General features: G+C 37.7%; 1 protein-coding gene across 1 annotated transcript in view; it reads left to right on the top strand.

Moving 5' to 3' along the window:
• Positions 1 to 26,865, top strand: part of LOC122353772 (spermatogenesis-associated protein 16-like) — a 107,430-nt gene that overhangs the window by 72,231 nt on the left and 8,334 nt on the right. Inside the window, exons 5-10 of the mRNA XM_043251651.1 lie at positions 794 to 883; positions 12,139 to 12,223; positions 14,087 to 14,234; positions 17,035 to 17,184; positions 18,913 to 19,025; positions 23,835 to 23,999. Coding sequence (XP_043107586.1) covers positions 794 to 883; positions 12,139 to 12,223; positions 14,087 to 14,234; positions 17,035 to 17,184; positions 18,913 to 19,025; positions 23,835 to 23,999 — 751 coding nt within the window. The remainder of the gene's footprint in view (positions 1 to 793; positions 884 to 12,138; positions 12,224 to 14,086; positions 14,235 to 17,034; positions 17,185 to 18,912; positions 19,026 to 23,834; positions 24,000 to 26,865) is intronic.

The raw sequence follows: 26,865 nt of genomic DNA, 5'->3' as shown, positions 1-26,865 counted from the left end.
AACGTACGGCGCCGGCTCCTCAATTACCAGCGACCTCGGCTGTAACCAGCACATGTAAAGCACAAGGAACACGCAGTTAATTTCACCAAGCATTAAAAGGCTGAGTGAAGGAGCGCGTGCGTGCCAAGTAACACCCCGCATGTTGCGACAAGCGATGACGGAATGGCAATTAATGGAGCTTCAAAGTTGGCTATGATCGCTGGCAGGCAGCTGTGGTTTTCTTTAAAGGCGGTGTCACTGATTCACTGAGGTCTCTACGCCTGTCTTCCTGTTTCTCAGTCTCTCGCTGGCACACCTGTCGGGGTAGTCTCCGAATTTAATGAATAGTGAGGAGACACCGCTTGTTTGTTTCCTAACGGTAAATGGCTGATCAGACCGAGAAGCGTTTAGGAGACGTATGTTTTTTTGTTGCTGTTTGCGGCTGCATCGCTGATTGATTGACATCGCTGTAGTTGCTACATGCATTTTCCGACATGATGCGAATCAAACTTCAAACTCGTGACTGATGCATATTTTATAAATAATTTCTTGTCGAAGCGTATTCCTTTATTTCGAAATTCTGTTTCATCATTATTCAGAATACCCCATCCATCTCATGCAGTTTAAAGGAACATTAGTCTGAAGGGTTTTTTCATACTAATGGACATCAGTGTCTTCAATTTTTTTATTTATTTATTTTGTTCTATTAATCCCATTACGTGTCTATGATTGATCTCACTTATGTAGTCTGCTTGCAAATTGTTCCAGGAAACACGATTTTACATTTCCCTATCTCTCTCCTCTCGATTTGCAGGAGCATCCAGCTAAACCCCATACGTTTTCAGAACCACCTTCGACAAGCCATGGCGTATCGACTGCTGGGAAACCCCTGCGAGGCAGCGAGGTAAAATTGGCATTAATGGAGGGCTCAGAAAGGGTCCTTTCTTCGAAATGAAGACAGATTCAGTCGGAGAAAAGCTCCTAGTCATTTAGACAAACCCCGCAAACACATGTCTGCCCAGTGGTTCGTTACATCTCCCTCTGTTCTATCGGCCTGTGCTGGAAAAATATGTTCTTGGCAATACATAAATACTGGCGGTTGGAAGAAGACAATTAGAGCTATACGGTTACAATCACTCCCGCCACTGCTGACTGACATCTTCCCCTGTCGCCTCTGCGTTCTAATGTTCCATATGTGTTTTAATGACACTGCTACCAAATGCCTATGTTCCACCATTGGTCTTTTAGAGATGACAGCTACCATTAGTTATTGGACGGTGGTGGAATAAATCGTTTAGAGGCATCGGTTGCGCCAAATACCATGGCCAACTGGTGGCTGCGGGGGCCATTTATCGAGAGAAAGTCATATTCTGTTTGATCATTATCAAGCCACATTAACCCAGTTGAAATAGATTAGCGCAAGGAACGGGTCTCTTTCTCTCACTTATTCTTTCTTTCCACCCCCTCTCGCATTTTCTGCAAGCAGAAATAGATCAAATCCGCCACCCTGCCTACAAATTTAGTGCCACTGGCCCAGTGGGGGAAGAAATGTTTTCTGGGAACGCTGCAGAAGTGCATTTGGTGTGTGAAGTTAGTACGTCATACTTGTACTATTTGATGCTCGCTGTGCTCTTACTTTATAGTAGGCATTTGTACGGGGTTAGGCTTGTAAGTTCAGTTAAGAAAGATTGTTCTTACATTTAGTGGGCCCCAGAAATTATTGGAGCAACTAAGGCAAACTTAAAAGTGCATGAACAGTATCACAAACGAAGTGGCAGTATATATATATATATATATATATATATATATATATATATATATATATATATATAGAGACAAAAATATATATATATATATTTAGAGACAAAAATATTGGTATATGGTAAATACGATCAGAGGAAATTAATCTGCATTGTCTAAAAAAATCTAACCTTTCATTGGATAATAAGGATTTAAATTGGGGGAAATATAATTATCAAATAAATGTTTTTCTCAAATACACCCCTAGAAAGTATATTCAGAATTCACAATTTTGAGCACTCCAGGGTTATTATGAACATCAAATGATCTAGCCATGGCTCACATAAAACATGCACGTACACTATTTTACTATATATATATATATATATATATATATATATATATATATATATATATATATATATATATACACACACACACACAGACAAACTTGATGACTCATGATGCTCATACAAAGGTTATATGTGATTAAGACTCAATGCACACAGACTGGAGTCTAATTCAAATCTTTTTACATTGCCATCAAATCTCTGCTGACATTGCTCAGTACAGTCCACTCCTGAAACTCCATGCTGTACTAAAGCAGAGTCCAAGTGCAGTTTGCCAGAGCACAATGCATGGTTGTGCATTTCAAAGAAGCGAGCACGGCCACTGAAGCTGGCGCCACTCTTTAACCTAATCACATCCTTCCTCCAGCAAATGCTGCTCAGCCATTTGAGCTCTTTAAGAGGAAATGTTTCTATGCATCTATGTTTTGAAGTTCACATGCCAGTAAATTTCACAGAAGCAATAGCTCTCAGGCACAAAGAAAGCAAATTATTCTCCATATTTTCATCACTGTACCATTTTCTTCCTCATTGTGGTAATGGTGACTTATATCTAACCATAACTCCTTTATTTAGACGTCATTTCGTTCTTTCTTCTTTTGAAAGAAAGAAATCTTTTTCCATTTCAAAGTATTAAAGTGAGATGTCAACGCTCACAATCAGAAAACATTAAAAACAGTAACAGCTTCTCCAGGAAATATGTGCATATAGATTCACCGCACCTCGCAATCTTAACTAAAGGAAGAGTGAGTGACACATCAAGATATTGAACTCGAAAACGGAAATTATTCTAGAAGGCAATATCGTTCCATTTGTGCTGGAGACAAGCTTTCTCAATGCAAAAATAAAATTAACAGTGTAACCTTTGCTCTTGATGGATCCTGGCAGAATTTGCTTTAGGAAAATGGTATCCATTTCTCACAGTGAGAGCCAGTACAACAGTAAACACTCCTAAATGCGCCGTCAGCATTAAACACGGGGGAAAAATGAACCTTATGGCTCATTTCCAGAAGTCAGGTTTGTTTTTCAGTTCTTGTGCAAAATCTGACTGTACATTTGTAACTAAATGGCACTTCAACGACTTTCAGTAAATGAGCTCTATCAGAAAAACACACTTTTCACCTTAACTTGTTTATTTGTCTACAACAGTGTCCAGAGGTGGCCATATAAGCATTAAAGAAGAAATTCATATTTGATAGTTATCTTCTGATGTTATAGGCTCTCTTCCTCTCTATCTGTTGTTTTGAAGGGAAAAAAAAAAGTTTGGAGCTCCTGCTGTTGTCTTGAGGTCATGTCCGGATCAGAGTTACTTTGTGATGGTTTTGACTTTGAGTGCGTTTTCTGTCAATAGCACCCTATCTAGTGATTTGAATATTACAGGTTGCCACTTTAAAAGACTGAATAAGAATGTTTACCCGAGCACCCCTGACAGCTCTCTGGTTAGCCAAGTTGCCCCATTCTCCATGAAAAGTGCATTTGTGGGTGTATGACTGCGGACAGCCAAATTAGTCCGTTCTGGCTATTATGAGGCCAGATGCGTGCCATCAGAGAGGCTGCTGACAGAGCCATCAGTCTTGAATGGGAGGTGTGCATGGAGAAAGAAGCTCAGTGAGCTAACGTTCTCTGCCAGCCCCATTTACAACAATGACATCTTTGTCTCTGCATTAAAACGATGATGCTTATCGCTCTCGAACAAGGTCATTTGTGGCAGCCCTTTCAATACTTTCCGCTGTGAGAGACTCTTCGGTGCTTAATCGCAATGATGTTACACACACATGTGTATTGTTAAAGTTGAGTGTTATGGATTGTTTATGAAGCACCTAGCCAGTAGGGTTGATGCATTTCAAAGGTTAAGCAGCAATATGCAGCAATGCTTAAGAATGCAAAATGTACTGGCACCACCGTGTTTATCAGTCTATAGCAAAGATTAATAGTAGCTATTGGATGCTGTATATACATCACTTAATATTAAATAACTGATTGCTCATTTGCCCGATTTACTTGCCATCATCTCACTCAAAGAAAATATTTAAAAACACAAATTTGCTTTGAATATATTTTTTAGTTTTAAATGTAAAGAGAAATCCTATATGGACCATTTATTGTTAAGGTTAAGGTTATATTGTCCATATCTAATAATTCAAACTCTGTGTGTGAAAGAAAAACATATAAAAGGATATGAAATACATTTAATTAAAGAATATATATTATATTATATAGAATAATATTTAATGTAATATGGGCCATTTATTGAAATTAGATCATTATATATTATTCCACTTATTATATATAATATTACATGTTATATTATATAATATTCTCTGTTTATATTTCTAGAGTATTACATAGATTTCATACAGAATATTATATAGTATGCATGTCACTTTATTGCATTTTGTTTCAATAACACGTTAACTATTAAATAACTTCTCAACTGATATCACATGTATACTTTGATGAGAATAATCCCACGATGCATAGCATCAAGCACATTCAATGAACTCCATTAATTCAAAAAAGAAAATAATAATTTTATATAATCTTATTTTATTAATAATAATAGTAATGTAAAATGTACTGTTTATTAATAGTACTAATATTATATGAAAATATATATATTTTTAAAATTGTGTAAAAATGGATCAAATATTGCTTTGTCCTCTAGAAGAAGTTACTTCATCTTTTGTGCTTCATTTACTCACAGTTTCCACAGACAACGCTGCACCGGAAGTGATGTCGGGCTCTTGTGATGGCAATCACGCAGTCTATTTCACTTCCTACTGTACGTAGACAGCAGAGAGCAAGCCAAGGTTTCAGAACATTGTGTCCCGATGCAAATTTTGTTTGTTTAGTTGTTTTTTTTGGGGAGGAGGGGGGTGAGAAATGCATAAACAGTCTGATTTGTCAAGCTTGGACAGGGGGTATGAGAGGAATGAGAGAGCAGTGAACCAAACCTCACGCCGCCGAGCCAAGAATGCGCTAAGTGCTGACGCTATAGGAAAACAATGCAGATTGCCTGATGCCAATCTCCAGTTTTTGCCTCACCGTGTGAATTAGGGGACATGCTGCTATTCACAGGCAAAATACTCCTGCATATTTTAGCGCTGCTGTTCAGCAGGAATGTGGCCTTCTAAAAGCTCAGCGTTCCAGTGAAGGAGCTGTTAGAACGCATAGGCACTCACAAACTATCGCCCCGAGCTCGAGGGCACACAGCGGCCGGTCAGACAGGCCGAGGGCAACATATGGGTCTTTACCCCCCCCCCACGCCAACACTTCTCACTTTTAAGGATGTAACGGTTTGTCGGAGTCGTAGGCCTCACATAGCAGCCCTAATGGCGTGTTTCTCTCCGTGGCAGCCACCAAGGGCCTCTGCTGCCAGACTTGTTATTATCTTGATATGAAGTGCCCTGCTTAGAACTCTCTCCGCTCGCTTTCCATCCTTCTATACCCCTGTTTCTTTGCTTTCATTTTTTTGTATCCCTTTGGCATACATCTTATTGTTTGACACCCCCGTGTGGCCAGAGCCGGTGAAATAACAAGGACTTTGAAATTACCTCGACTCCCGGCCTACACACTGAATGTAACTTTGTCATCGATGCCTGCTAGTGGACATAAAAGTGATTTATGTGACAGGCGCAAACATTGACAGCTGGGAAGTAAAGCAGGGCTACAAGCAGAGTTTGAGAATGCAATACACTACAGTTGTACACTGCTTATATATATATATATATATATATATATATATATATATATATATATATATATATATATATATATATATATATATTTTTTTTATATAGATGTTTTCAAAAGCTTGAGAACTCAAGTCAAAGTCTGATCGGGTCATTTCTGCTATGAAATTTCATGTCCTTGTGATATATGTGTTAATATAGTAGTACTTTGTCTTGTATTCCCTCATAGCCTGAAATACCCCTGTGACACTATTATACCGAATATTATTTTTAATATTCCTCCTATTCTTCCATTAATATACTTTATAGTGGATATTTACTTTTTCAATGATTTGCTCCTCTTTTTTTACGGTTTTGTTGAGAAATCAGTTTTTGTTTGAGAAAATGGAGTGAGCAATATTACCAAAATCTTATATCACAATATGATATTTACTACTACACACTTACATTTAAATGAATAATTTGGTACAATGCACTTATCGTGTACATAATTAGTTTTTTAGCAGCAAAAAAATACTAGCCTAAATAAAATAAATAATAGTGAATATAATTTAACCCTGGTATAAAGCAATCAAATGTATAAAACACTGCATATTCTTCACTGTGTAGATATATTTATTCTTATTAAAGTTACAAGAGTGATTTAGTCAAGAACAGAGAGATTTTCTCTCTTCCGTTTTTTAACGTTAACATGGCAGAGATGAGAAATATAAGACTGCTGTCACTTTAAGAGCTGTCTGTATCTAATGTTCTGTTACACGTAGGTTTGTTTCGCTTTGTTTTAGAGGTCTGCGCGGGACTGTTTTTTTTTTTTTAATCATATATATTCACTCTTTGTTCACCCGCTGCCCGTCTACAGTAATTTTCTTCCCGACCGTTCCCGCTAAATTTAGATCATATTTCCAGAATCTCACATGTAAATAATACCGAAAAAGTTTTATTTTTTATTCGTCCAGTCAAGATTATAAATTTAGCCAACACGGAAAATGTGGGGAAAAAATGTATTATTTTTTAATCAAAATACAAGTGTAAATTATTTCTTTAAAAAAAAAAAAACACCTGTCATTTACAACTATAGCCTAAGCAAAAGAAGAAAACGATTGGCTTGGCTATTGCAAAATATCTTTGGTCTACTTTCATCGCATTGTGCAAACGGTTATTTTTTCCCATCTGCGTCTGACACACGAAAAAAGACTCCCGTACGTCAGACTTGCCCGATTTGGGTTTTTCCATCATTTTTCGGTACAGCATTTAGGACAGTTACGCAAATGCTGCGTGCGCAGACCTTGCCAATAAAATGCGTGACGCCAAAAAGGTCCATGCACGCGCCACGTGCTTAAAAGTCCTGAGCGCAGGCTGCTAAATATTATTAGGCCGCCCGCTCCCGTTCAAATTACACCAGAGTTACCGGCGTTATTTGGAAATGTATTCCCGCGTCGCAAGAACTCCGGTCGCTTATCTCACCTGCTTATCTCTAAGCACGTCCGTCTTCCGTCTTTTTGTTTAACGGCGTAGCGCGAGATTGCAAGCATCATTACATCGTAAGCTGACGGACATAAAGAATCATACCTGAAACAGAAAACTAGTGGATACGGTAATATTTCCTCATCACGTGGAAAAACTGCAGGCTGTCACACAGAAACGCGCTGCACGCGCAACGTGTCGCCCTCGTGAGGGGAAGGGCGTGGTCTCATAATTAATGAGGAAAGATGCAACATAAAAACAGCAGGGGTCACTCATAAATATTAAACAAATAACAGACATGACATTTAGCCGAAATACATAATACACGGGAAAGTTTTACGCTATATTATTGATTATTTACGTTGTTTAAGGTGGTAAGGGTGTTGCTCAGCTCAACTGTTGCTGTATGTGAATAAAACGCAGCCGCTGGCCAATCAGAATCAAGAACTGGAACTAACCGTTTTATAAATATATCTAAAAATAATTAAAAAAAACAATTTGTTCAAATAAATGGAACATTGGTGTTGTCAATTTCTATAACCTGGTGCTGCAGGAAATAAGTAAACATAAAATAAATAAACTAAGAGTGTATTATTATTGTTATTGATTTATTTTTGGCATTTATTTTTGCCTTTATTGGGACAGAGCAGAGAGAGGGAGAGAAAGAAGGACATATTCAGAAAGGACCACAAGCCAAGACTGCGGGTCGCCCCGAAGCACAACGGCGCTATGTTTCAAAGCTCTTCACACAAGGCTTCCTTCTCTGATGCAATCTTGTGATTTTGTTCTAAAGCTACAGAGTTTAAAGGTCCCTCATCAAAGGAATGGTAACAGTTCTCCGTCCTGTTACCTCAGATGCCGGTGAAAGCGATTAAATGGTTAATTCACAAATCCAGCATGCTCCTTTTCAAAGCAAAAGGATGGTGTCATGCATTGATCTCATGACAGGGTTTAAATGGCATTTAAAGGGCGATCCAGGCCTGTTCTGGGGGAGAGAAAGATAAGTGCTGCTTGTGCTCTGTAATAATGACAAACACACACACTCTAGCATCCAGTCTCTGTGTGTCGGGTTTCTAGTCAAGCTCACCGTGCCGCTCAGCGCCACATCATACACAGACAAAAACAATTAGCATTTAATTTGATGCTTGGGTAAGAAAACAAGGCATGAGTGACACACCATGTCTCGGCTCTCATCCGAAAACCATCCCATTTCAAAAAGAGAAAGCGACGTTACACACCAGGAACTCCTCTCAGACCGAGCAGCATCGCGCCGCAGGAAACGGCGCGTGTGACTGCTGCTTCAAAGCTGCGAGTGTGGCACCTGAACAGATGCAGAAACAGAAACAGAGCGAGAAACACTTAACCAGCCCCGCTGCGTCCTTAACTGTAAATGCCATGTTTACCCACAAACAACATTTCAACCCCTGAGGGGACAAGTAGGTACCGTGGTTAATTATTTGTAAACATTTAATTGGCATTTACACCCGAGAGAATTGCTCCGTTCACCCCAGCAGGACACTTGCACATCCTCATCAAGCATTAATCAAGCAAGCTAAATGAGGCCTCCCCGTGATCCCCGGCTCGGCACTGTCGAGACTGGGGGTGATGCTGGATTGTTGTTCAGCGATAGCTTGAAGAAAGCCAAACGATACGTTTGCTGCCTGGAAACACTCTAGATTAGCAGATCACCCTAGGTGACGTCACAAAGATTTTGACTGTATCCTGATAGCGTCCTGATCAGTGCTTTTAGTAGAAATCCTGGAGGACAGTGTCTCACTTAAATGCATATTATGTCCTATAATAATTTTTTTCATTATACTAGAATCTTTTATGCATCAATCTTTAATCCATCTATAATATATATATATATATATTATTTTTTTTTTTTCAGTTCATTCAGATCAGTAGAAATGGGAGGTCAACCAGAAAATCTAACAGAAACAGCCCAAAATTTGAAATTTTCACTAAAAATAGTACTGTTTTGAAATATTATTTCAATTTAAATTGCAATGTTTGCAATATTTTATCTTAAAATTGTAATTTATTCCTGTGATTGCAAATCTGCTTTAATTTTTCATCATTTAATGCATCTGCGCTCATTAAAAAGTGTTAATTTATTTCAAGAACAAATACCCTAAAGCCATATGTTACCAACACTGTAAAAAAAATTTGACAGCTTTATAATACATTTAACATATAATGGCAAGTAATGCAAGCGGTAAAGAGAAAACAATATGAAGAAACAAAGTTCATCGCAAGTAGCTTACAAGAAGAAGTATGTACTAAAGTTCACAGATTTATTCGCTCAAACACAAAACACTTTCGTGAAAAAAAACGGAAAATGAATACCATAAATCCCTAATGTGCATAACTTAAAAACAAAAACTATTTAGAAACATGAGTATTTAAGCGAAATGCTTCGGAATATGAAAATGCCTTGTTGATCTGTTCATTTTACATCTAAAAACTGTAACATTAACTGCATTTTACTGTAAAATGGCTTAAAATGCATTGTTAGATCTTTTCCCTGTATATAGTGCAGGAACGTCTTGTTAACCTTTTAACCGTTTTTTACAGTGTTTTACAGTTAAAATTACATTAATTTCTTTACAATGCACTCTCAGAAATAAAGCTCCAAAAGCTGTCACTGGGGCGGTACCTATTCAAAAGGTACATGTTTGTGCCTAAAGTGTCCATTTTGGTACTTTATAGGTACATATTAGTGTTTAAAGTGTACATATTTGAACCTAATTGGTACAAAAGTGTACCGCACCAGCTTTTTTACCTTTATTTCTGAGAGTGTGAGGAGAATTAACGCTATTCTGAATATCTTTATCATCCAAATCCAAACATAGCTTCTAATCTCTGGAGACGAGCCGCATCTTGGGTCATTAGATGACTCAGGGATGACAAACACAGCAGCTGTTTCCAAGAACAAAACCAACTCAACCACCCACAAAAAAAAAAGAGAACCAAAGAGATCCATAGATCTGTTAAAGAAGATGAAGAAGATGAACGGACACAATTCTCACGTGGGGTTAGCAGTCATTAATGAGCTAAAAGATCAGAACCAGACTAATTGCAATCACGCCGATTAGTGTAAAGATCAGAAACGGAGTAATTGCAAGGGTTATCGTCGGGTCATCTGTGCACGTTGCCTCTGTGGAGGAGGTCAAGGAACACATCGAACAAACTCGAAATTCACAGCGTTCTTAAAAGAGATGTGATCGATATCATGGGAGGAATGCAAGTGTGTTGTTTTAATTTCCTGCATTAAGTAATAAAAGTGTGTGTTAATATTGCCTAGTGAAATGTGCCCTTCTGTTCTTGTGGGGGAAAAAAAACAAAAAACAAGCCGTTTGATTCAACCCGGCCAGATCATTTAATCAGCTTAGTTTATCAAAATGTGTTCTGGGAAATAGCGCCTAGTCATGTACTTCCCAGTGCATTTGTGAATTCTTAATTATATTTCATAGCACAAGGTGATGAGGAAGGTAATATTTCATCCTTAACACTACTCTGCTGTTTTTTAACGTGTCTCCAGAGTTTTGCATGCAACTCGTAACTGCATCATCAATTTGAAGTTCTCACATGCATATGCATGTCACCTGATGCTCTCTACTTCGCTGTGTGACTTTTCCGATACTTCTATGTCCTTGCTTCAGCAAGAAGACTTTGTGTATTCAGTTTCTTAAACAATGACACCACCAACGTAATTATAAACAGGATCACAGCCATCGAATGGCATTCAGACCAATGGTTTTATGTAAGTCAAATAAACATGCAAAAGGTACATACAGTACAAATGTGCTAATAACTGGTTTATGTATTAAAGCATACTTGAATCATTTGATTGAATTTTTCACACTTTAAGTCAGTCATTTGTCGTCACCTACTAGCGTAAGTAATAAAAATACAACACTACACAACATTTAATTAATTTATTATTTTCTTATTTGATAGAAATGCACGTCTTTTTGCATGAAGGTCTGAAAAGAGTTCCAAGGTATCAGCAACAATGACTCATTTTTTTCTTTAATCGTGTAATTCAACTTGTATGTATTTATAGATTTATAGCATTATGATAATCATTTTATTTCAATCAGAAACTATGGAAGCCCGTTTCCGCCACTGAATAAAATTCCATAGGAAACATACAATAGACTACAGCAAAATTATATTTAAACAATTTATTTAAATAACTGTTTGTTCATTAATATAGTATCATATAATATAATACAATCTAATATAATATAATACATTTTTTTTTCATCCTTATTATTTTACCATTTGATCAGCTTGTTGAAAGACGTTATACGTGCATGTATAAATTTCTATATTTAGCTTATATTTTAACATAAATTCTTTGTTATTTTGTGACTATGTAGAATGTAGAACTATGTAGAATACCCTTGTTTAGAACGTTTGTCATAAATAATGCCTTCTGTTTCACATATGGAATGATGTATAATTTATACTCTATTCTTCCTTCTGCTTTTTCAAAACAATTATCTAAAAATATATGCAAAGGTAAATATTTCATATCGTCACACGACCCTCGTGAATCGAAGGCAATTTCATGCATATGGCTAATGCAGTTGTTTTCGCCTTGTTATATAAAGATTCGTCACCACAGGTCAATTTTACACCCTCAAGTTTGATGATGTGATGCATACAAATGAATATTACCAGCACACCGCTGTGACGCTGAGAAAGAACACGCGTGAGAAAGAGAAAGTCAGCCTGATGCAAGCTCTTTGTATCGTGATACCGCACGGCGTGTGCATGCGTGTCTGTCGAGTGAATCCCCCTATCGAGTATGTGCCATGTCTCCCGTGCCGTCTCCCTCCAGACGATGTAACATCTTGATTGAAAGTTGTCTGATACCGTCCGCCTGTTTCTGTCCTTGTCATTAGGGGCGCCATGATTGCTGACTACATTTACTGGCTGTCAGGAGGCAACAACCGGCACATAAGCAAGCTCATCAAACTGTATTGGCAGGTGAGGACGGATGGGCCGCCGGGTGCCCACCGCGGCCCAGCGCCCAATCAAAAGCTCAATGAATGATTATTGCTTAAAAGAGTGCCGACCGAGGTAGATCAGTGCGTATCAATCACGAAACGTCTGCGTGTAAAACATCAGCGCCTTTGACCTGCAGGAACACTGTTTAGTTTGGCAGCCCAGTGTTGTGTAACGCTCCTGTGATACTAGCTTGACGCTCGTTATTCCTAGTTTGTCTTTTTTAGGCAAATCTTTATTAAAAATTCCAAGATGGTGGAAATATTCATACTAATATAAGTGCTCTCAGCCCAGGCTGCCTCTCTCATGCGAACTCAAGGGAAAAGCGCTTTTTTCTCATTTGCAGCATATAAAATGAATGCATTTTGACCTCCTTAAAGTGGGTTGTATCTGCAACCGTCTCATAATTTGCATTTGCTTGAAGTGAGTTGAGTGTAGGATAACTCTCAGTGTACATCAAGCCCACTCCTCCTTCATTTATGCATTTTTTTTCTATCCATTTTCATCCCACGTGGATTGCAGTTCAGCTCCTGTGTTTATTTTGATGGCCCACAGTAAGGGTGAGCTTTTTCATCTTCTCCAACCTGCCCTGAGTTTTATTTTTTTTCGACACTGAAAGGCTTTCGTATACAATAGAAACGCATTCACCACTGCTGCCTAAGAAATATGCTGTTTTGACCAATGTAAATGAAGAGAACAGCATCTTTTTGTGTATATTTTTGTCCCCACGGAAGAATAAAGAGTAATAATACGCAGCAACACTTTTATGAGTGTTCTCTGTGTAAAAAAAGGCAACATACTGATGTATTCGTGCTGTAAATTCAAAAGAGAAAGACTAAACAAGATGTACTTTAAGTGAACGGCGTCTTATCTAAGCTTTCGTCAGTGGTGTGCCACGACCAAAGCGACATAGAGCCCGAATCACCATGAGTTCGAGATTCAGGTTATTTATGGTTTACCTTTATAAACATTTATATTTTAGTGTTAGCCTACAAATCTGTTTTGATCATCTGATACAAATTTTGTGCAAAAAGCAGAAACCTGGCTTCTATGTTGCTAAACGCTAGGTGGTTGTTTATTTTAAGACGGTCACTTCCTGTCTTGGTTAGAATAACTAAAGCTATTAAAAAACCTATTTTAAATATTGGGTGGGAAATTATAAACGTAAAAAAATCTAAAATGTTGCCTTGTCGAAATGACTAAAGCTGACGTAACATATAACATAACAAGCATAACATAATGACATAAAGCCCATTAAAATTAAAAATTAAAAACACTAATAAGATTGGCAAAAACGCAAATCACTAAAACGCATTAAAACACATTCATTAATTAAATATTCTTAAATACTGAAATAGCATGTACATAATGTTAAAATGTGACCTACATACATATATGTGTACCTACGTGTGTGTGTGTGTGTGTGTGTGTAGGTACATACAGTCTTGTCAAGTTTTATTCTGATGTTCTTCCTAATATAATAATACTTTATTTCAGTCGTATTATATTATGACAGGAGGTGGCTGATTACCTCAAACAGTCACACACCAAAGGCTTGAATAAGAAATAAATCATAACTCTGAATAAGATCTGACACACCCCTGATTTAATCACTTCTATGTTTTAAAAGTATAATTATATTTTAGTTTGAAATGATCAAAACCGCATGCCAGTTTAACAGACGTGCCAGGGAAAATATATAAAAGCTAAATTACAATCAGGAAATATAATAATACAATCACATTGTGCATTTCAGTGACTCTTAAGTATTTATGATCTGATTATTTGTAAATGCAATAAGCGTATTAAAAAACAAATCCCTTTCTCTATTTGCCTTCCACGCAGGGGCTCCTAGAGGCAGCGCTCACTATGAAGAAGAATTTCTCAGTCATGTTCACTGCCTGGTCTGAAAAACCATCCTCAAACATCATAGAGAAAATAGAGGAGGCCTTCCGGAAGCTTCATCCCGCTTTCACAGACTACATTTTTACTGGTAAGAGGTAATCAAGAAGCTCCGCATTCAGCGTCTGCTTATTTAATAGTGTGAAAAAAAGAAAGACCTCCCTCAATGAAGCATTCAAGTAGGAAGCTTTCAGGTTCACAGGCATTAGATTGTGTTTGACTAACAAGTACAGCTTTGTCTAAGGCAGGTGTTGCCCTAGCAACAGGTCGTGAATTAGTGGAGAGATGTAAGGTAGCTCTCTTTGTTGTTCAAACACTGGGCCTGGGCCGCTCACACAGGCAGGTCAAGAGCACACCTTCATGTTTCAATTAGCCTGCTCCGTTTTTACACGCTCCCATTACGCACAAATATATAATCCAGCACTCAGTTTGTATACGTTATCGAAAATCCTAACCCTAGACCCAAATTACTTTAAATTACACACTTTGCTGCAATTCACCCTACCGTTTACATAGTGCTACTCAATGCGTGATTACACCTCTGTGTGATTGCATGTGTTTTTGGTGAGCCGAGTGGTTAATTTTATAATGTAGCCTTAGAGAGTGTGTCAGCTGAGGTCATTGCATTTGTAAGGCGTGTAAAGCACATGCGTGTTTGAGTTTTTGCTTGAGAGAGAAGAGAACAGGTCAAACGATGTATGCGACCCAGTCAGAATGAGTGTTTTTGTTTTCGAACCGTTTTTAAAGAACGTATTTGAATGAAAAGGGTGATTCAATGATTCACACGTTATGGGTAATGTTTCATATTTCGGTTTTAAGAGTCAGTTTAACATGCACGCAAGGTCAAAAACCACTTTTGTTGTCTTATGCATTTTTTTTTATATTATTTTCTCAACGACTCAATGATCCCCTCATTTGCATGATGCTATTCTGCTGTGATTCATCCGATCCAAAGCGGCACCTAGTGGCAGAGATTAGCAAAAATGAGCATTTTCATTCAGACCAACCTGGGCAATATGCTAATGTTTCATGTTGACGTCAACAAGAAATGGCTTGGGAGTTGACTTTCTGCAAGAAACAGTGTTTTTGAATGAATAAGCGACAGATAAACTGTGACAATGCACACAATAGACCATAAAGTAGATGCAGGAGATTTCCATGCATTGTAGCCAAAGTGAAAATTTGGGTTATGGATTTTAGATAACCATAATCTCAGATTATGCTTTGATTCTGTTCTTTCCATTATGTAAAGAACAGCAATTTTTGGTTTGTTTCAATGCGATGCTCGAAAAATACACACTAGCGATGCAAAATGTTATACTTTCACCTGCTCGGATCAAACGATTCAAAGAAGCCTCACAGAGGCACATTGGAAGAAACACGTTTGAGAGCATTCCACTTTATTGAATTTTAAAACGTAGATTCACCATGAAAATTTAGAACATTCTGACACAGCAGGGCATCTGTCCCCAGGAAACAATCTTATGATGCATTCACACCGCAGCACAGACACTCTCCAGAACAGGCCACAAAAACCTGGATAAGATGAAAGCTGCGCATTGTAAGGAATAGTCTAGTTAAAAAGAATATTCTGTCATCACTTATTCACCATCATTTCTTTTTAAGTCACTGATTTTTTTTCTTACATAGTCCACAAAATAATATGTTAACCTTTCATGTCAACCGTTCATGTTATAAATGGCGCAAACATTGAAAGTAAAGGGTTAGCAGAGACTGTGAAGCTACAAAAACACTTTGCTTGATTAAAAAACTAAGAAGCGGTTTGAACAGTCTGGAAAAAGGTTTTTGTTTGAAATTCAAAGGGCATGGGGGATTGAAACAATGGTAAATGACAATTTTATTTTAAGGCTATAATGCTGAGTCGTTTTGTGAAATATAGACGAAAGACAACTGTAAAGATACTCCTATTCAACGGAGATGATGACGCAGTCTATTTTATACAGCACAAATTCCATGAAGTAGTCATCCATCCCCTGCTGCGCTTCATGTCTACACTCTCATTCCTCAGGGATGCTGGCTTTTCTTCTTTTTTTTTTACCATGTATCTTCTCTTTTTTAACAAATTAAATTAGCATAATGTTCACCGTTGTGGAGAAATAATCCTGCATGACATAAATGTGTGACACTGAAAGACACATTGAATTTAAATTTAGTACCCTAGAGGAGAACAGTCACTCATCACAGGGTTGTCAACATCCATGTCACTTCAGCACTCTGCATAACCGGCTCTAAAAAAAAAAAAAAAAAAAAAAAAAAAAAAATTAATGCTGTCCTTGTCTTTGACTATGTACCGCCTTCAGCCATCTGTTGATGCAATCTCTTTGAAAGAAATTTACAGACTGCATCAAAATAGAAGATAATGTCACTTTTAGCGACACAGCAACTAAATCAAATTAAAATTGATTAAATCTTTGCATATGTGACTTACTACAGTGCTTTTCATCCGTGACCACCCGAAGCAGTATCGAAACGGTTCAATATACAAAAGTAAACAAACATTAAACAAAGCCTTTATTATATTACCATCGACTGCGGAAGCCCAACATGCAAAACTACGCTTTTATATTTTGGGACAAAATGTGAGTGGTACTTCCCATGCAAACCCATCGCCAATAAGATGCCAGAGTGTTGTAGGTGGTTGCCAAGCATTGTTATGTTGTTGCTAACATTTTCTGAGTGGCTTTTAATGCATTGCTCCACAGGTTCTAGGGTTTTACAAGTGGTTCTAAACAGGGTTGATAGATAGATTGATAGATAGATAGATAGATAGATAGATAGATAGATAGATAGATAGATAGATAGATAGATAGATAGATAGATAGATAGATAGATAGATGTCTTTGTGATGACTGTTCTTCATCTCTATCTAGACCCAAGTGGAGGTCATGTGTTGCCACAGACAACAGACTGGAGTCAACCTTCATCCACACAGAGTTACTTCCTCACCCTAGGCTTCAGAAGGAGAGATGATGGAGACTTCCTACATAAACTGCTCCACGGGAGATGTCCAACATTTACAGGTTAGTGTGGGCTCTGTATAATGGGGTGAAGGAAGTTTATAATCTGCATTCACAAAACACGAACTAAAGACTTTAGTACTGTATGTTCGTGTTGTTTAGATGAAGAATGAAAAGTGAGCTGAACAAGACATGGCATAATCACAGCTACACAATACATCTTTGACATCACACATTCACCTGCTGGGAAAACTCAGAGTGCACAGAACATGAGCGAGTATGCGCTAGCCTCAGGCGAGCTAAATGGATCGCAAAGCTTACGGGGTCGAAAACCCAGCGCAAATAGTCCTCTCAATCCTCACAACCATTACAATGACAAAGATGTTTTAATACAATCCCTGAGGAATCTTTTCTATTCTAGTCACACATTTTCACCACAATGACTTTGTTAGGTCAACAAAAAAATGAATTATCTAGTAGTGCGTGGAAATTAGTCCAATTGAAATCGAGGGCTAAGGCTGTGTCATATGTTAAATATACAAATTTACCGACTGACCTACAAGGTCACATAATCATCGTCTTTCAAGAATGAGAAATTCCTATTAACTCAGCCCTTTTCTGTTCTGTTTAAGCAGACAAGAGATTACAGGGGCCAATCAATGTATTGACATCAATGGCATAAAATTTCTCAATTAACCTTGGTTCGTGCAAAGCCGGAGAGGCAAAGATGACATGGATGTCAGATATACTGCCGGTAGCCAGCCTGCATAGTGCAGGAGAGGTCGGCAGAGCTCGGGCTGAATTCGTGAATGATCTCTACTAAGAAGAAGAAAATCTATGGCATTTGTGTAATGTCTCAAAGGTACAGCCACTGCATGGATCGTTATATTAATCAATCATCTTCAAGGTGCTGTTCAGACTTGTTATGCAAAGGTACTAATGCTGCATGATTTGCCTTCCATATTCAACTCGTCATAATATTATGTGCACAGAGGCTGTTTTGTATGCTGCAGATTTGTTTACCTGCAACATCACTGTATGTTACGAATAACAGTATGCAGTACAACCCTGTGTGATTTAAGGCATTGCTGTCGGGACTTGGTCCTGGAGGGCTGGTGTCCTGCAGAGTTTAGCTCCAACTCTAATCAAACACACCTGAAGCAGCCAATCATACTCTTACTAGGCATGTTAGAAACTTCCATGCAGGTGTGTTGAGGCAAATTAGAGCTAAAGTCTCCCGAACACCAGCCTTCAAGGACAGAGTTTGAACGGCCTTGGTTTAAGGCCATGAAATCTCTGCAGTGGGGGTCCCTCGGGGGGATTTTTGTGGCTCATGGCCCCAGGAGTCAGTCCCCCTCCTATCATGCATAATATTATGAATAGTTGATAAAAATTCTACTTTTCTCAATAGATGGTAGAGTATTTAGCATTATGGCACCTAAACTCCTGAACCCACTCCCACTGAGCCTTCAAAACACCTCCACTGCCTCCAGTTCTTCTCTCAGAAAGAGAGTTCTGCCAAACTAATCGTTTTTGATTGTTTCTTTTGTTCCTTATTAAACCATTTTTTAACAATGGAAAAGAAAAAGGTTAAAAAAAGTGAAACTATAAAAACTTTAAACTATAAAAAATCTGTCTGTAGTTCTATCTGTCAGTCTGTCTATCTATCTTTCTATCTTTCTATCTATCTATCTGATATTTAATGTCTCAGACATTTGGCCTCTGCTGTAAATGACCAAATAATTTATAAGAACATTTACGCACTGTTTGTTTGTTGACTTTCTTTTACAGGGCAAAGATCTCCATTCACTCCTCCCAGCTATAGAGACCTTGAGATGATGTATGAGATGCAAGGAAAGAAGATCCTGCCCGTTCTAGATTTCATTAAGTGCACTAAGCTAAGTGTAGGTATATATTGATGTTCTTGTGTGATGCTTAATGACTGTCCAAGAGGAGGTTTATAAGTATTATTTGCCATATCCTGTTTGCCAGGTTGTTGCTATGTGGTTCTATCATCATTTACTCACCTGTCACTCCAAACCTTTTCTTTCTTTCCTTCCTTCTGAAACACGAAGGAATTTATTTTGTTTAAAGCAAACTGTTTCAGATCACACTGAACCTTGTTTGGTTACCAACATTCTTCAAAATGTCTTATGTTCTACAGAAGAAAGAAATTCATACAGGTTTGAAACTACATGAAGGTGAGTAAATAAAAAATAAAATCAAAAGGTGTTTTGAGGGTATTTTACGGGGTTTTAATGGGTTGCCAGGTGGTTACTTATCTCTTATCTCTTAGCTCTTTTTTTCTCATTTGTTGTATTATCAAAAATCAGTCACCCACACAACAGAATATCATTCATGTCTAAAGCACAAACAATGCAGGAGGAGTTATATGCCGAAGGTTAACATATTGGGTTAGGACTTTGTTCAAATCACTTACCCAAGTATGAGCAATAGTGCTAGTGTTGCTTCCGCTAGCCAACACTCCTAATTATATACACTTGCTGGGCCATCAATGACTAACAAGCCCACACTGTCAGTATCCCTGGCACATCCCACCAATAATTGCAATCTTTCTCCAATTTCACAATGGACTACGGGAGACACAAACACGGCCACAGATGAAGTTTTCATTTCATTTGGAGGTTGAACTCGCAGGGCGTTTATTTCTGAGGACACTGATTGAATTAGAGCAGCAACGGCAAATGTTTGATTGGCCCAGACACAACGTTAAATTACATTAGTCAGTTATTCTCCAGTCGAGAACAGCCATCAGCTCTCGATTAAAACACAGAGTTGATTTCATCTCCACTGTGATGAAGTCTGTGGCAACACATTCATTTTCAGAATGAAGAACTCAACCTGTCAAGCAGTACAGCAGATTTCAGAACTGAATCTGCACACACGCGCCTTTGCTGAGTCACAGAATCATACAAATATATAAATTATTAAATACTGTACATCAATATTAAATTATCCCTGGGCATTTAAGGATGGATTTCATATATCAAAGTTTCCAAAATGACAGCTCCACTGCTTCCATGTCCAAACAGAATATAGGTTTATGAAATATCAGAAAATTAAGTATTTTATATTTCCAAAATTTCCATTTAACAGACATTTTTATTGAAAGCGACGTAACATAAATACATAAATGTAATGACTTTTTGTAATAAATTATTTTTACATTTATTTCTAAATTTGAATATATATATATATATATATATATATATATATATATATATATATATATATATATATATATATATAGCTGACAAATAAAAAGCAAAAAACAAACATATACATATATATGTATATATATATATATATATATATATATATATATATATATATATATATATATATATATATATATATATATATATATATATATATATATATACACACACACACACACACACACACACTCTAAAAACATAGTATACACGAAAACATAGGAACTGGGGTGCAAAAAAATGCCAGACTGATGAGTCTGGACTGATGAGTCAAAATGTGAAATAGTTGGCTGTAGCAGAAGGCAGTTTCTTGATGGAGACTTTTGGTCTGGATTAATGGTGTTCTCAAAGCTTAGAAATACAGGCAGATACTTATCCATCATGCAATATCATCAGAGAGGCATGTGATTGGCCCCAAATTTCTTCTGCAGCAGGACAACGACCGCAATCATACAGCCAAAGTCATTAAGAACTATCTTCAGAGTGAAGAAGAACAAGAATTACTGGAAGTGATGGCATGGCCCCCACAGAGCCCTGATCTCAACTTCATTGAGTGTGTCTGGGAGTACATGAAGAGACAGAAGGATGTGAGAAAGCCTACATCCACAGAAGATCTGTAGTTAGTTCTCCAGCCCGAGTTCCTTCAAAAACTGTGTGCAAGTGTACCTATAGAAGAACTGCTGCTGTTTTGAAGGCAAATAGTATACAATACTATATATGTCTATATATATATGCTATTTGTATATTTATATATATATATGTGTGTATGTGTTTTATTGGCTGTCACACCAATTTTTATTTGCCAGCTATCCATCCATCTATCCATCTATCCATCTATCTATCTATCTATCTATCTATCTATATATTTTTTTCCCTTTTTGGGGGGGATCTAGCTCACTGTCTCCTTTGCTTAGCTTATGGAAAGTAAACAGTGCAGTGTGATGAAAAAATGCCCAAAAGTACTGAGACAGCAGTGGTGAAGAATGATCCATGCTGGGGGATGTGTGTTGGTAATAAAAATGACCATAAAGTGGATGAATGTCACTAGAGAGTAACAGAGCTCACACAAGTCTAAAAAGGCATGGAGTGGAGCATCATTTAGACAAGTGACCTCGACAGGCCAAAAACGGTCCACAGGGGAAAGATGCAACCTTGGGACGAGGGGTGGAGTTGAGCACAACACAAAATAGCCAAAGAATAGCTGTTTTTCAACTTGACTTCTTACATTTTGTAGCCTTTTGTCAAGTTTCAGTGTCAGAAGAATGCGTGTAGCACAAGATGCCAAAAGGTATTTGACATAATGAATCATCAGGGAACATGGAGTTGCTTTTGTAGCACTTCAGCGGCGTGTGCGAAATGGCTCTGAGGGACGCTTTGGCACTGGGAGCTGTCAGTTTCAAACAAAAGCCCCGTATGCTGACACTTTTAAAAAGTGTTTGTTCTTCTTCTTTGTATTGTTACTCTCTGTGGAAAAGGTCAGCGTCCCTTTTTCAATTTATAATGACTTCATTTACATACAGCGCAACTCTTGGCATCAGAAAAACATGACAGAAACACACTGGTACACACAGAACCCAATAACAACACATTCAGTTGCCATAAACACTCCTGTGACTGCGACAGATTTGTGTGGAAGTCGAACCCTATCGCAAAAAGTGAATGTTGCCTTGTTATTGTTTGAGTGGCTATGTATTTTTGCAAGGATTGGTGAACTTGTTCGGTTTTAGGTTCTCTGTGGGAAAAAAAAAAACTTTTTAATACTTTTAATACTTTATATTTGATACTTGACCAATTTAAAGAGGAAAATTAAGCAAAAAGTCCAGTCTAGTGGATGTCAAAAATATTTTAACTATTCCTTTGAAGATTATGGGCCAGATTTCTTTTAGCCTTGAAATAGTACAGTTATGATTTACTAAAGAGACAGTAAAGAATTACCCCCGAAACGCATAAACACAGTTGTTTTTACCTCTGAGCTTATTGAATATGCATTTGTTGGTGTTTTCTGTCAGACACAAAATTTATGGGGGAGAGTATTAATATAAATCACCTAACGCAATTTACTAATGTTTGCGCTCGTCAAATTACTGTGGTTTGCACCATTATTTAACACCCCAAATAAGCATGTCTTAAAGCAGGCGGTAATTTGCCCTGCTCTTAGTAGATGGCGCTGGTCATTATGGAAATTATCTGGCTGCGTCTGTATTCTTTAATGTGCGCATTGTCAGGAAATAACCCGTAGAATTTTCCTCCCCCATATGAGCTTTAATGGATTTATGAAACATTATTTTGTGTATTTGGTGTAATGCACTATGCTGTAATGTTTATGCGGTTTAAAGTAAAAAAAACACATTATTTTTCAGATACTGTACATTATAGTTTCTCCTCTAAGCCCTGCCTTTCTAAAATGCATCGTTTTTTTTACAAAGCTCATTGTTCAGAGAAGCGAGATGTGCTCTGATTGGCCAGCTATCTAGTGAGTTGTGATTGGCTGAATACCTCAAGTGTGTTACAGAAATTTTACGCCCCTAACTATAACTTGATGCTGTGTCTCGGTGTTATGATACAAAAACAATAAAAAACATTTCAAACTAGTCATTTGTTGATCCAGTGGGGACAACTGTACAGACTTTTTACTGTATTTTTATGCGTCATGCTGCACGTTTTCAAAACGGCAAACAACAAGCATTACTCTTCACTGCTCAAAACTTGTGTTTGAATAGTATGTAGCAGATTATTTTAATAAGAAAACATGACTTACTTGCAAATTGTGAGTCAGAAGCACCAGACTGTCCTTGCAGAGGTGGAATTGCCTCACTTGCACAGCCAGCACAGGTTGCTCTATCAGGTTAAGGAATCGGTTCTCTGTAAAATGAGCTGAACACACTGTAATATTTGTGTTGAACTGTTCTGGAAGCCTAAAAAAAGCAGTTTCATTTTCGCAAACAAAACACAGCGGCTCCATAAAATGGCGCCAGCAGCAACACTACAGCAAGAATAATAGTTTTGGCATCTTTCTTTGCTGAAACATTTGGGCGGTGTTATAAAATCTACCGCACACAGTGACGTAGAGATGTGGGGGCATGTTTAAATGAGCCATTTTAGTGGGGTGTGGTCAAGTTTGAACTTTTATAAAGAATATCTCTTTGGTTTTGACACTTTAATATTTGCAAATTTAGGGATCTTGTCTATGCCCTAACAGCTCCAAAGAAAAAAGGCAAATCTGAAATTCCATCATTTGACTGCTTTATTAAAACTGGCCCATAATTTGTCATTGATAAAAGCACGAAGTGAAATAGAAAAAATCCAGTGGCGAAATTCACACCATTGGTTGAGCCAGAATGAGTCGGTCTGCTCAAACAAGCAGACTGCAATTCCTTTCAGTGTCACCAGTGGCCCAAAAGAATGTAAAAATGTGCCTTTATGTCTACGTTTAAATGCAGTATGGTATAAATGAACATGTTTTTGATGTGTGTCTAGGTGGGATTTTCCCAAGGATCTGTACTCATAGAGCGACTGCAGTATGCTAGTGTCCTAGGACAGCTGAACAGGTTCAGAGAACACACGCATGTACTGCAGTACACGCTAGCTGAGCTAGCGGTCGCACCCTACCTGCAGGACATCAGTCCTTCTGACACAGAGCTGGTGAGACATTCACTTTTTCTCCCCTCACTCTATTAAATAATGTTTATCTTCCAAGGAACACAAAGGGTGAGATGAAAAACGTACATTATTCTATTTTTATTGAATGAAAGCAAATAGGGGCCAGGCGCTGTGAAGCTCCATCAATGAAAAGCAAGCATTACAAAGCATTAGAAAAGTGCTCCATGCCCTTGTAAAAAAAAAGAAGTGCACTTAGTTTTATTTAATATGCACTTGCAGTGTACTTCACATCTTCAATTCTTTTAAAGTAAATAAAGCAACATGGGCGTTCTGCTATTAATGACTCCATTTGTTTTCCATGGAAGAAAAAGCGTTAAGAGTTTCGTGTGCTCGCATATTCTCATGGCAGAAATTCCTGTAGCAAATTTCTGGATGCAGATTTCCACTGTTCTCTTGCGCTTTTTAATGTCATTTGATGAAAGGGAAAAGTTACATGGAAACAAAGCTTTTCTCCTCATCTCCAACTTCAAACGAATGTTCCTCCAAAAGGCATTTAAAATATGCAGATAAAGAGCTGCACAGGGCCGAGCTTCCTCTCCGAGTACAGGTGGAGGAAGCAGGCAGCTGGAATGAGACGGGGTGGTGATCCCTGGAGTGTGCATGCACTGAAATATACAAGAATGAGACGAAATCAAAGGATTATAAACATTCTCTATCGGATTCCGATCAGTCTGAAGTGGGAATTTAGTCTAAATGCACATTTACATAGAGATCATTCCTTTATTTCCTTTTATCGCTGTTTAAGTGTTCCCCTCGCTGTGAACAGGCTGAGCTACTTATGCAGATCTTTTGATAGCTCTGGGCCATCCTCAACACACTTAACACTGATCTGAGAGCAGTTGCGGATGGTAACTGCCCTCACTGGGCTCTGACCCAAGTTAGCCACTAGTTGCTGTAACTACAACACTTACTTTTCTTCATTGACACACTGTAAGAAAAGTGTGTAAAATATGCCAACATGTACTGTTAATATAAAGACTTTTTTTGTAGTTAAATTTTACCTGTAATTTGAATTACGTTCTGGAAGAAAATAACCATTAACCTTTTTCTACAGGTCTTATAGTTAAAAAATTACATTTATTAATTTTCATTTGAGTAATCTCTTTTTTTTTTTAAATTACATATTAAAATAGGCTGCACATGAGCTGGATGAATTAATCCAAAATTGACAGTGCAGCCATTATAGTCTGATTTCCTCTTTTCGTAGTTAAATTTTTTTTCTAGTGGATTTTTTAGTCTAACAAAAATGATAGAATAGCCTTAGGAGCCCTTCACGTGTGGCGTCTTTTGCGCACTCAAGTTCGTTATAGTGTAACTTGGATCACGTGACAAGAATCAACCAATCAGCTTCATCCTTTTCCTTAACAACATTGAAAGTTCAACCAAAATAAAGCAATGTTGGTCAGAGATAGCCATTTTAAAGTAAATATAGTAGCAGAGCTACCGCAAGCGATTTTTTGTGCTGCAAATCCGTGTATCCTTTGCTGGAAAGGAAAGGGCAGATCATAGAGTCTTAGCGACGGCAGACGATTCCAGAGCTCAAGCTCCCGAATGCTTTAGAAAAAAGGAGAAAGCGAGAAAACCCCTTGTGTTTACCATGCTTTTTAGGTGCGACATGTGAACGGCCCCTGAAATGGACTTTGAATGCAGTCTGATTCCAAAACAAATTTATGAACTTTGTAGTGAATGCAAAAACACATAAGCAAATTAAAATACATGCAAAGAAATCAGAATCAAACTGGAAACAGAATCAAAACACAGGCATAAGCTATGCATTGTGAGTCTGACTAAAAAAGTTTTACAAGCACCATGTATTGCTAACATTTATAGCCCGATGGAGTTAATAGGCATTAGATCTGTTTTTGTGGCGCTATGAGAAAATCACTATAAAGTTCAAGCAATAGACCTCCTTGGTCTTACTATGAGAGAGTGTTGATGCAATCAAGTAACATCACACCACAAGAGCAGAACCGGGCCAGCTTGTTTTAATAAAGGCCTGAATTATGCACGGCAATAAAACAGCTCTGCTGTGAATATTTATGAGGCTCCAAGAGAAACTAGCTCCGACAAAGAAGACAACTGCTATTGTGTGTGCAGATATAGAAGTGATGGAACAGAAGAGAGAAAATGAGCGAGAAAAAAAAAGAATAGAAGAAGGAGGTGGCATAAATCTCATTTTGGCATACAGTGCTGAAACACCATAATTGCCTCTTTACTAGATTAGCGCTCCACACTGGTGAGATTAGCCCAGATCAATAGAGCGTGATGTATGCGAGATTTCGACCAAATCTGCCATGAATGGAGAGCCACGGGGCGTTCAATTAGCGTGATGTTTGTATGGGCGCAATACAACACCTTCCAGAATCATACTGACAAATTACAAAGACCTAAATGAGTACTTCAATAGAAATCTTCATTACAGAAGCAAACACCTCTGTTCATTGACAGAAGCTCTATAAATAAGATGGAAAGTATATGCTGTAGCTTTAAAACAGTGGGGTTTTTTTTTTTTTTTTTTTGCATCTTGGTGAATACAGATTCAGGGCCACATACTGCGTCCGGAAATGTTATGTGCTATTATGAATAAAAGTAAAGAAAAAGGTTTGAAGAAAACGGCGAAGTGACTACACTCTTTATATATACTGCACAGCTCACAAAAGACACTCTACTTGAACAGCACTTAGTAAAAGCAGGCGACCAACCAAATCCATCAAATTTGAATCACATGTTCCCAGACATTTTTGAAAAAATAACTTTTAGCAAAAGTGGTTTTAAAAGTATGACGTTTTAACTATATTTAGTTTTTTTCACATTAATGATGGTCTGCTACAGAACCGGTCTTCAACTC

Source organism: Puntigrus tetrazona, chromosome 11 (genome assembly GCF_018831695.1).
Source record: "Puntigrus tetrazona isolate hp1 chromosome 11, ASM1883169v1, whole genome shotgun sequence".
Classification (NCBI taxonomy): Eukaryota; Metazoa; Chordata; class Actinopteri; order Cypriniformes; family Cyprinidae; genus Puntigrus; species Puntigrus tetrazona.
This window is presented reverse-complemented; position numbering and strand designations above follow the sequence as displayed.